This window comes from Mesocricetus auratus, unplaced genomic scaffold (genome assembly GCF_017639785.1).
Source record: "Mesocricetus auratus isolate SY011 unplaced genomic scaffold, BCM_Maur_2.0 Super-Scaffold_100676, whole genome shotgun sequence".
In the NCBI taxonomy this organism is placed as follows: domain Eukaryota; kingdom Metazoa; phylum Chordata; class Mammalia; order Rodentia; family Cricetidae; genus Mesocricetus; species Mesocricetus auratus.
The window spans coordinates 35,952,554-35,965,364 of record NW_024429266.1 but is presented as its reverse complement, the minus strand read 5'-3'; the positions used below and the strand labels follow the sequence as shown (position 1 = coordinate 35,965,364).

Sequence of the window (12,811 nt, the reverse complement as noted above, 5' to 3'; positions counted from 1 at the left end):
GTGATAGAGTAGGACGCTGTTGTCTTCCTCTGACCTCTGAGTATGCACAGGTACAAGCACCCATAAGCACATGTGCACATACAGTACATAACACACACATACACAGAGAGAGAGAGAGAGAGAGAGAGAGAGAGAGAGAGAGAGAGAACAATTGAAAAAAACTAGGATATTGCCTCTCTGTTTCTCTATTCCAAAATACATTAAACAACGACATGTGAATATGATGGTAATTACATAATAGCCTCAACAGAGCACATTTGCATATATCACTCAAGAGTGATCTCTAAAGTCAAGCACTTACTATTTTATTTTAGCTCAAGAATCCTCCTGTGAGTTTGCCTTAAGGTAGTTATCCATCCTTAATTCTTTAATCAAAGCATAGAGGCCATTGACTTTACACTAGAAAAATGCTATTCTAGTGCAAAGCAATCTATAACAATTAAAAAATTAGACCTTGATTCAAGGCTGCTGGACAGCCATTAAAAATGACAAGCCTAGAACACTAGCTTCTGCTATCATGGATGCTAGGAAACCCAGAATCAAGGACAGAAAAAAAAGGTGTAAAGTAATAAAAGAAATTTTAACTGGGATACTCTGTCCTGGTCATGGTCATGAATACAAAAGTTTGAGAGCTTCGCAGTAGCCACTAGCCACGTGTTGCTACTAAAATTTTAACTAGCTAAAATTAATATTGAGTTCCACAGTCTCATGAACCACACTGCAAGGACTCATCAGTCATATGTGACTTGTGGCCACATACTGAACTACACAGATCCAGAACATTTCCTCTATCACTGAAAGTCCTACTGCATAGTGTGGTGCTGCAGTTTACCTATCAAGATAATTGTCAATGCTGCTTTCCTTAGAACTAAATAATGCCTTCCAGTGATAAAACCTATCGCAGTCAGTGTCTGCTCTGGATGGTAAGAAGTAATACATTATCACTGCCTGTAATATACAGAGCAGATGTTTTACCTTCACTATCACAATTACTGAGAAAGCTTGTTCTACAGGTGGAATCTAAGATTCAGAAATGGTAATAACTAATAAATAATAAAGTCAGACATCAAATTAATCTCTCAAAATTCAACTAGGCAGAGGCTGGGGATATAGTCCAGTGGTAAAATGCCTGCATAGCATACACAGGCTCTGAGTTCAAGTCCTAGTACTGGAAAAAAAAACAAAGCTGTGAACAAAACACTCATGTACCAGTATAGATATTATTAGCATTGTCTTCTTTAAACATTCTTTAAAATGTATGTGTGTGAATACATGCATACATGTGTTGCAGCACACGTACAGAGGTCAAGAGGACAAGCCATGGGGGTTGGGTCTCTTCTTCTACCATATGGTTCAGATAGTCTTTGGGCTGATAATAGGTGCCTTTAACTGGTGAGACAGCTCTCTTTAACAGTGAGCACTAACATTATCTTAAAAAGAAAAAGAAAACAGAACAGGGGAAGTCAATATTAAAAGTAAAGGTGAAAGGACGTCTCAAAACAGTAACAATGGCAGCACATGGAAGCATATTCCAATACAAAAGATATCTCACAAAGAATTGGATCCATTCAAACAGTGTAAGACCTTGGCCTTGTGGAATGACATGAGTGCATCATTAACGCCAGCTTTCTAATCACACGCTCAGTCAGTCTCATAATTTATATCCTCTCAATAGGCTGGTGGAGAGAACAGACAGACAATATGATGACAAGGAAAACCTGCTTTAGCCTAGAATGTGGGTGCTGAGCACACTTCCAACTGTAAAAAGTAATTTGGCACATGGGTATTTAAACATCCCTCCTTTGTGAGCTTACAACATTCAGCCAACACTTAACAGTATACAATTGGCCAAGCCCCATCAATCTAGGGTCACTGAAAAGATCAAATTCAGATTGGAACTTGGGGCACAGTGAATTCCCCAAAGTAAGACATTCTGTGAAACTTCTTGGCAACCAGTAAAGTGGTGTTCCCTAGCAAGGCACTGACCTCAAATGACACCTTTTATTCAAATTCCAGCAGCATTTATTAGTCCCTGTAGCAAATGCCCTGAAAGTCCTAACTACCAAATTTCTCAAAAAAAAAAATCCTTCCTCTTCAACCCTTTTCCCATTCAGCAGAACCATTGCACAGAAAACCTACCAGTGATAATAGAATTGAATTTGAAAGAGAGCAAGGGAATGGGGAACATTGAGGGGGTTGAAGGGAAGAAGGAGAGGGGAAAATAACATAATTATATTATAATCTCAAAAAATTAGAAAGGATAGAATCTTGGCTAAGACAAACCTGAGTTCACAATCTTAATTCATCCTAAACTAACTGTGCAACCCCAGACTACTAAAGTATGACATTATCTTTCTTCAAAAATAGGATAATACCTACATATCAATAGGCCTGTTGTAAAGATCTAATTAGAAACTTTATTCAACAAATTGCATAATTAGTTAAATGTGACAGATGTGAGCTAGATACTAGATGGACAATATCTACACCTGTTTGACATCTGATAAATGTTCCATTATAACATCAAGTCTAACAGTCACTAACAGCAGCACACATCATTGCTTTATATACCTCTAAGACTGAAACACTATGTCAAACTGAAAAATGAATATAGCATTAATTTTAACACAACCCAATTTCATTTAAAATGTGGAATACATATAAAACCGATTAAATAAAACACTGATTCAAGCCTTTATAATTTTTTACTATATTATCTGTTCTGTCTTTGATCACTGTTTTATCTAAAGCATCATATAAGATACACATTATATACACACATACAACATTGTGTCATCTCTTTAAAATCTTTGATGAACCAAAAATGGCAATACATGCCTAAATCATAGATAGCAGTTAGGAGGCTGAGGCAGGAGGATGGCAACTGTGAGGCAACTCTGAACTACATACTGAGATCCTGTCAATAAGTAAATAAGTATTTAGAAGCCACACCCAGAAAAATATCTTAATGTCACATAGTGTTCTAGGCCTTTTAATCCCTCCCAGACCCTTTCCAAGTTCACTCTATAGACTGCCCAGTGCTCTATTAAAATCAAATTCCATTATATATATATATATATATATCTGGATAGTCCCACCTATGGCATTGTTCAACGTTATTCTTTCTGTCTACGCTGCCTCTAGTCTCTTTTCCCTTCTTACCTGTATGGCAAAATCATACTCAATCTCATGTATGCTACTGAAATAATACCACTGTAGATCCTTCTAATGTAAATACCTTTGCTCTCTAGAGCAAAATCAATTGGCCATTCTTTTGTAATAAACTCTGTGTGTGTGTGTGTGTGTGTGTGTGTGTGTGTGTGTGTGTGTACGTACAATATAGACCATATAAGTTAAAAATTACTCAAAGGTAAAAACTAGTGCTCACTGACTTTGCCCCAACACCCTGCATGATCTCAAACGTGTATCACCATGTTAGACTCTAAACTAAGACGCACCTGCTTTTGCTTTCTAGTTCTAAGCACTTTGCAGCTACAAAACCCTAGCCTACCTATTCATCCTAAAATTCATTGTTTTCTCCTAACAGGAATAACAACATCCTTGCTAATGAAGATTAAAGTGTACACCAGAACACTCAATAAACATTAGCCGTGGTTATTATCATTGTTTTATTGTTTTTTTAAAAAGAGGGACACTCATGAATAATGAATATGTATAATACACACTCTAATAACATCTAGACCTTCCTGTTGTTGCAAACCTTACAGTTCCTCATGGTGTGGTGACCCCAACCAAAAAATTATTTTGTTGCTACCTCATAACTGTAATGTTGTTACTGTTATGAACCATATCATAATGTAAATTGTTTTTGGAGATAGAGGTTTGCCAAAGGGGTGGCAAACCACAGGTTGAGAACCACTGCTCTACATACATTTCCATGACTTTAGCTTGGCAGCTTAAGCTATAGGAGGTAGGAGATGTAGTCTCCGTGTAGCACAGGTAACCTATGTGACAAAACATAGAGGTATGTTACAGAGAAATAGGCAATTCATTTTAAAAAAAATATCTTATTTATTTATTGTGTATACAGCCTTCTGCCTGCATGCCAGTGGAGGGCACCAGATCTCATTCAAGGTGGTTGTGAGCCACCATGTGGTTGCTGGGAATTGAACTCAGGACCTCTGGAAGAACAGTCAGTGCTCTTAACCACTGAGCCATCTCTCCAGCCGTAGGTAATTCATTTTTAACCTTCCTGAGTCTTCCTTTTATTTCTACCTGACCCCTCAAGGCTTGCTATAATCACTCAATCCTATCTCCTAATTCAATAGCTTTCTACTTGTGATCATAAGTGGGGCAATAGTTAATTTTATGTAGGTAAATAAACAACAAAATCATTATTTGAGTCTCATCATTTACTGAGTTGTTTAATTAGCATTCAGGAAAAACATTTTAGGTTGCTAATGTGATCTAATAGATTATATTTAGATAAATGTATTAGCATAGAACATCTATTAATTTGAACAAAGAAAACTCATCCTTGAAATTTGAAGACAAAACAACAACAAAAGGCAGTATTTATATGGCCATGTTAAACCTCAACAGCCCTCAATTTATCCACTGAAAAACCAAGGCATTGAGAAATTCCTTTTCAATTCTAAAGCTAACTTTAAGACAAAATACTGTTTTACTACAAAATTGCAAAGAACCAAAGTTAGGCAGCCACTAGAAGCTCACATAAGCCACCTGGGTACATTTAAGATGCACTTTGATTTCTCATCTCAATTACAAAATAAAGAATACCTTGACACAGGCTAGCCAAAATAAATGAACTCACAAAATGACCATCACATCGAATTTATTTCACAACTACATCATCATTTGTGCCTGGCTTCCTTGGTGTATACTAAAAAGCTAAGAACAATTCATCCAAACAAGTACTATAGACATCTGAAATATTAGATCAAATGAACACAGCCATTTCCTAGAAAAAGCCACATCTGACATCTGACAGATAAAGCTTGAGGCTCCATCATTCTAATATAAGCACATCTAACCAAGCACTACATAATACCCTTGAGCTCTTTGAAAAAAGAACTTTAATATATCCCTCTTACTATATGCCAGGCATTGTACAATGAAAGCAGGTGGATCCTTGAGGTTTTCTGGCCATCCAGTCTAGTCAAATTCACAAGGTCCAGGTTCAGAGAGAGATCTGCTTCAAAAACTAAGGAGGAGCTGGGTGTGGTGGTACACACCTTTAACCCAGCCCTCAGAGCAAGGGCACAGATCTCTTGTGAGTTTGATACTAGCCTGTTCTACATAGCAAGTTCCAGTACATGTTCTAGGGTCATGTAGAGAGACTGTTTAAACAAACAAACCAATAAGATGGTGCAGGGCTTTGATCCCAGAACTCAGAAGAAGAGGCAGGTGGATCTCTTTGAGTTCTAGACCAGCTACAGCCCTATTTTGAGATTGCCTCAAAAATAAATAAGATGGAGAACAAGAGAAGAAACCTATGCCAACCTCTGGTTTCTAAAGGGTGCATACCTGTACAAAGAAGTGTGCATGCATGCATTCACGCACACATGAACCAGCACAAGAGTAGCCATTTGCTCACTATTTATTAATACTCAATGACAGAGTACCTTAAGGACTTACTTAGCTCCTTATTTCTGACCTAAATTCTTTATAATAGTATAGGCATCCCAGTATTTCAAAGGGCTAGTTCAAGGTTTGGGACTGTATTAATTTGAACTTAATTATAATGGATACAACTGAGAACAGAACCATCAACTTTAAATGTAAGTTAATTGTGGATGCCAGAGGATATAAATCCTGACTTCAAAGGATTATCTTAATAATTGTGAGATATTTTGGTAAACTTTTGTCAGGTCTAACAAAGTATTGCTACTCACCTGTTGTCTGGCTAATAGCTATTTCTAGCTGTGTCGGCTATCACTGCCATGCTGTTCACTGTACTTACATTACTGGAATTACTGTTACGGCATCTCTAATTGGGTGTCTTTAAGTTATATCTACTTTAAGGGCTGGCTGAGTTAAACTTACATGGTATTCATTTACTAGGCACACATAACTGCACTAACTGCTACCGCTGACAGAGAACAAAGAAGTGAGCAAACCACTGAAAACTCAACTCCCTCAGAATTTTAAAACCCTTGTGGGTAGCCTCCTTGGCAGCATGCTACACCAATCCATTTCCTAGACATTTGGGAAATGTTATTTCTTCCTTCTCATATGCATGAAATTAACAAAACTAACATTTTTAACACTGTCTTCTCTTACTCCATAGAATTTGGGGGTACACTCTTGAGGCCTAAAAATCAAATTTACCTGAAACTCCCAGCTAGTGTAACTCAGTCTCTCAAATATTTTCCAAATGAGGACTGAAGCCAGGACTAGTTTTCCATGGTCACCCCAGGTCAAATAAGATTCTTAGGTTCTTATGATCTGGGCCTTCACCCAAAAGCTGATCCAAAGCCAGCCTCAGTGATGGATGGACAAGTATAATCTTACCAGGATACTCACCCTAGCATACTTTACTGAGACAATAAAGAACAGTCATAGCTTCCTAGCTCTCCTTTTATTTACTCATTTAAATCATATTTGTAAATGTCAGGCATCTATCTAACTAACAATAATTTACAAGCTCATTATTTAAAATATACTACACTGTACTTTTATTTGCAGAAGTCCTGTAAAGAAAAACAGAGGTTTGTGCCCCATCGGGTGGCCAAACTGGAAATTTCAAACAAGTTCCAGCAAGGCAAGTGAACCCTAACTAATCAACATAATGCCGTTGAGATACTGAAGCTGCAACACAAGTTTTCCCACGGGAGGGTTCTATAAACGAAAATCAGAACACCACAGCAATGCTTCTTTCTACATGACAATAAGGGAATGCAGTTAATGTAGTACATTTTCCAGATCATGCAACAGAAAATTAGTTCATGACCACTGCTTTCCGTTTACTCAACTTAAATAAAAGTCTCATGCTGGGGAAGTAGTTCAATGGTAGGTAGAATGGCTTGCTCAGTATGCCCAAACCCCTAGGTTCAATCCCCTGCAATGGAAACAAAACACTGGGTTTTCTAGTAATGAACAAAATCTCAAAAAAAAAAAAAAATAAGGTTTTTTTGGGGGGTATTTTTGGGGGAATTGTTGGTTTTGCTTTTTAAGACAATCTCACTGTGTAGCTCTGGCTGTCCTAGAACTTACCATGTAGATCAGGTTGACCTCAACTCACAAAGATCCTCCTGCCTCTTCCTCCCAAGTGCTGGGATTAAAGGAGTGTATCACTGTGTCTGGCTTTTAAGTTTTTTGAAAAATGATTTTTTGAACATTAATTTATATTAGGATTTAAAAGTAGCCCCTTAAACTCTCTCATCATAAACATAATTAAACTATAACAAAACATAGAAACTTAGAGTTGAATGGGTGCTTAGGTTATACAAGGCTTACTTCGAAACTATCAAAGTTCAGTTCTCCAACATCACATACTGATGAACAACCTGAAACCCCAGAAAGAGGAAGTGATTTCAAGATCACACAGCTAATATGACCTGGCTCCCAACTCTGTGTGTGTGTGTGTGTGTGTGTGTGTGTGTGTGTGTGTGTGTGTGTGTGTGTGTTGGCTTAACCTTTCTAGACTTGAGGTTTCTTTGCCACAAAAGCAAGGAAATAGGTAATCTTTGTCTTTCAATTCCTAAACTTCGGAGAGCTAATTGTTTTAGTATCTCGTGCTTACTACAGTATACACTAAAAAGAGTCTGTCTTGGTTCCTGAGAAACCAAAGCACAGGAAAAAAAATCATGTCAGCAATCAAAGGCATCAAATATATCTGTCTCTTTTGTTAATATTCCATAAAGTATTATCTGACTGCACTAGTCTATTTGGATGAAACTGGTCTCAGTTGATTTCAATAAACCTATTACAGACCTCTAAAATACACAACCACTGATTCTAAAATTTTTAAAGGATTGTTACAACATTTACTGAAGTACCATTTTCCACCCTGAGGTTGGTACTCAGGTTATTAGAAACAAAGATGTCTTTGCTCATTTGTATTTCTTCTTAAACTATTCATAAAGCATCAACTAGATGTCCTGTATATGGTCTTTCCATGTTTCTCAATTTTTTTGTGCTTATTCTGACTATGAATGCCACAATTTTTTGGTTAAAGACTAATAATTTTCAGGATGTTGATGTGACATTAACATTAATAATTTTAGCAATTCAACAAATTAAAAGTTAAATCAAACATCTAGGAAACAGAAAAGGCCTTAAAAGGCTCTGGCCCTATAGGTATTTTTTATGGAAAAGAAGTGAGCAGGAAAAGCAAAGCCATTCTCTCAACATACACAAGAACTAGCACTTTCCATGCCGCCCTATATCCATAATATTACACAGAATTATAGATGTAAGAAAAATGCTCAGCTTCTATCTGAAGCTCCGCCTAACTCAAGCAATACTTAATAAACTGACATAAACAAAGAGGCTGAGCAGTTCAAAGCACTAGAAAGCAGCCTAGGCTTGAATTAAAATTAATATATCAAAATGTCATCACCAGTGCTTGAAAAACAAATCCAAGTATCTGTTCTGCTGTTTTGGAAAGCACTGTTTTCAACTACATGAAAATACATATTACAAAAAAGTAAGCAAAGATCCCTAGCTAACTTTTTAATATGCATACCTTTTATCCCTGACTTTTTTTTTTTTTGAGACATGGTCTCTTCCCTGACATTTTTAAGTAGCTAATATTCCCAAACCTTAAAAATTCTTACTCATACCTCTATGATATTTTGACAGGAACAGCACCAAATCTTTAGAAATAATACACAACACAAAGACTACACTCCCGTGCAAATGTCTTTAATGGTTCCAACTTACAAAGAAAAAAGCCCCTTATTTTTCATTTTGCCTATGGAACAATGAACTTACCAAGAATATGAGTAAAATAGTAAGGAATCTCTCTGTAGAATTAAATTTCAATTATCCACAATAAATGAATTTTTCTAAAAGTAATTTATAGTTGGTCTGAGAAAGATAATGCAGTCACTCAGAAGCATAGGAATTCTGTCCCTCTGTGACCAATCTAGAGTAACCATTTAGAAATATAATAGTAACCAAATAGACTATGTAAATTGAGGAGTCCCAGAGTCACTGTGGTACTCCTGCCACAAAGCTGACAATACAAATCAAGGGTTAATTGCATTTTTAAACTAAATCATATGCTTCTCCTTCCAGTCCAAGATATTCCAAGTTAATTCTATAAAATAGTCAAATGTTGAAATACTTAAAACGAATCATAGGATGCATCCAAGCACTATTACTTTGACCAGAAATCAAGCATTGCACACTGTGTAATAATACGATGTGCTTCGGCATGCTCCAGTCCTAAGCACTCTGAAGAACTGGCAGTGGTGCTGAAAGTGCTAGAAGGAAGATGAAAACCAATGCCCTTCTTTCAATGAAGCCCACCATCTGGATTCTAGCCAAGGTTTTAAACCTGACTGGATGTTATTGCAAGCAATAAATCAACACACTACAGCCTGAAATGTTAGAACCTTTTCACACAGAATGTAGTGTGGCTAAAGAACACTACAAGGAAACTGTCAAGAAAGAATTAATAATAAGCCATTCCTTTCTAGCATTAAATACAATATGCTATAGGCAAACTTATTTTACAGTCTTCAAAATTCTGTTTAACCTAACTACACCCTTTCCCCGTCTTCGCTTATTACATTGACTACATGAATAAATGAACTTACTGCTGTTGCCTAAACATCCTATCACTAAATGTATATAAAGTTAAAAAGAAGATCCCAAATATCTTAATTCATAAAACCTAGCCAATGAGAGAGTGTGTGTGTGTGAGTGTGTGTGTGTGTGTGTGTGTGTGTGTGTATGTGTGCCCGCGCTCCTATTGATTTTATACTCTTTGTTCCTGCTCATACCATAGATGTGAGTTCCTGGAGGTTACAGATCTGGCTGTCTTTCTCTACCCAGGAGCTGTGCTACTAGCTTCTGAGAATAACCTACTGCAAGCTTAAAACCCTTCAGGTATCCTAGTTTCTAAATATTTAAGTAGTTTTCACTGTCTTTACTATTCCCAATATTGACTCAAGGTTCCTTACTCACACGATCTATTAAATACCTTCCAAAAGCTGTGGAAGAAGAAACTGTGAGGAAAGGAGAAACATGACTAGTGTAATACACAAGTAAGGTACAGTATTATACCTTATAATATAGTGATTTTCTCCCTAACAAGAACTTAGCAGAAAATCTGAATTTTTAAATAATCCTCTTGCCTCCTTCCTCTTCCCTCCTTTCCAAAACCTGAGAAGAGTGAAAAATCCAAAGATGTACAGTTAGTGCAATCAGTACAAAGACTAGACACCGTCTCCTTATCAAAACAGAACTACTGGTTCAATGCGTTTGGAAACTATAACCACTGCATTAGGTGATACACGTTTCACCAAGTTTCAATCCTGTTACAAAGCCTTTGTCAACAGTGGGCAAGTGGGGGTAAGCCCACGGGCTCAGTGGCATGAAGGCAATCGCTAGAGGGGCTTATCTTGCAAGATTCCTTGGCGAGAGGTGAGCAGCGAGAAGCACCTAACCTTGGCGAGGGGGTAATCTTCCGCGGTGGAGACCGACCGGAGGTCAGGGGGAGAGGGGAGGAGGTGGCGCCGAACCGCCGCGACCCCGGGCCGCCGTCACACCTGCGGCTCAGCCTCCCACCACCATTCCCCAGCCCCAGCCCGCTTGTGCCCTTCCTCTCGCCGCCGCCTGCATATCCGTTACCCCGGCGGCAGAGGGCTGCGGGGGAGGGGAAGGACGGCCTGGCAGCCGGGGGCCCGGAGCGCAGGGGATGCCGCAGTGGCTCCCCGCGGCGGTGGGTCAAAGTCCGCCCGCCCCGGCCGGAGAGCTCAAGGCGGCGGCGGAGGTCGCAGCTAGGGAGATGGCAGCCCCTCCGAGCCCGCCCCGACCCCGGCCGCGGCGGGTACCTCATACTGGATGTACTGCTTCCTCCACTCGGGAGTGATGTGCGCGGAGAGGTGCTCGGCGAACTTCATCCTGCCGTGTCCCCCTCACTCCCACCAGGCTCCGGCAGCTACAGGCGGCGGCGGCAACAGCGACTCCGACTCCTCCCCACATGGGCCCCGGCGCTGCGCGGAGCTGCGCTTCTCTCCTCCTCCGCCGCCGCCGAGGTCTCCTCAGAGCCGCCCTCCCGCCATCTTCCTCCTCCTCTTCATAGCCCCGCCCCTCCCGCCCACTAAACGTCATCGCCATGGTAACCGCCTACGCCGCTCGGGCGGACGGGGCGGAGTACGGGGCGGAGACTCAGTGGGGCTTTCCGCCATACTCCGCCCCTTTGGGCCGGACGTGGTGAAGGCACCTCCCCTGACCTCTTCCGCCTGTCTCTTGTCTTCCTGCAGCTGCTATCTACTGCCTGCCTGGGAAGCAGAGCTGTTGTTATTTCAATGAATATTAGTACTGAAGCAGCAATAATCCCCACAAGACGCTTCTATTTGCAGAGAACTGTGCAAATATTTTTCCCATTTTAATATTGATTCTTCATAAAACCCTTAAAGATGAATCAGCACTAATCCAAATTGAATAGTTGAAACAGTTAAGAGCCAAATGTATTTAAAGGAACTATATTTGCACACTCTAGGTGCTCAATAAATGCTTGTTGAATTCAATTTAAAATGCCAGCGCCAAAAAATATGTGCTGTTTCTGCCTTTCAATGTAATTGTCTAGTTAGTCCTGGAGTTATCAGAAAGACCAAAACACCTGGAAACAAACCAGGGCAGAAACTAATCTGTGATCCAGCTCATTGGGACTGGGGACAAGGACTGAGAGGGAAAACAACGCTGAGAGGAAAACGAATCCTGCTGGCATCCACCCTCTGGTGAGACAGTCCTGTATCCAGGCTGAATCTCTGGGACGATACCACTCACAAAGAAAGCACCACCGTATGAGAGTGACGCCCTGGAGGACTTATTTGAGGCAAAAGCCCAGATACCACCCTGGGTGGAGGAGCACTGGATAACATAACAGTTGGCATTTTTTGAGCTCGTCTGTCCTTGTACCTATACCAAGCACTGTTCTAAACCCTTTATATGTACCTTGTCCTTTAATTTGATGAAATTCAAAGGTTTGCTCGGAAGTATTGTACCTAAGACAATATAGATCTCTGTTGTTTGCTTCCCAATACACACACACACACACACACACACACACACACACACACACACAGCATATTGTTTTCTTCCCTTCCATTTAATTCCCACCAATAGGGTTCTATAAATGTTTCTTCAGGAGATAGATGGGGCATGAGGCTTAGTGGAAAAAAGCCTAAGTCTTTCTGGCAAAGGTTTGTACAAAAGCCTCAACCTCCAGCGTTAATCAGGGGCTAAAGAGATTGCTCAACAATTGAGAACAGACCTGAATTTGATTCCCAGCACCCACGTCAAGCAGCTCATAACCACCTGTTACTCCAGCTCCAGAGATATTTGTGGCACCCGAGGGCACCTGTACTCATATGTGTGTACCCACACATATATGCATAACTAAAAATAATAACAATAGATTGTTTTTAGAAAGAAAGGATAATCAAGGCCTAAGAGAAGGAAAGGAGATGGAGGCCTCATCTTCAGTCCAGTACTCCTCCGCCCCCCTCTTCTAAAACAGTCTAGTGTCAGGAGAAAAACACAGGCAGTAGGGGACACTATACATTGGGCACAGTGCTCCCACAGCACAGCCCACCCGTTCCTTAACTGTATATAAGATTCAGGAACTGTGGTCTGGTTGAAGGAAAAATCC

The 12,811-nt window shown here is 39.8% G+C and overlaps 1 protein-coding gene across 1 annotated transcript in view; it reads right to left on the bottom strand.

The window, feature by feature from the left end:
• The window catches only part of Xpr1 (xenotropic and polytropic retrovirus receptor 1), a 141,219-nt gene extending 129,980 nt beyond the window's left edge, over nt 1-11,239 (bottom strand). The window contains exon 1 of the mRNA XM_040738905.1: nt 10,989-11,239. Within this exon, the coding sequence (XP_040594839.1) occupies nt 10,989-11,057 (69 nt within the window). The 5' untranslated portion in view covers nt 11,058-11,239. The remainder of the gene's footprint in view (nt 1-10,988) is intronic.
• Between the last annotated feature and the right edge of the window lie 1,572 nt (nt 11,240-12,811).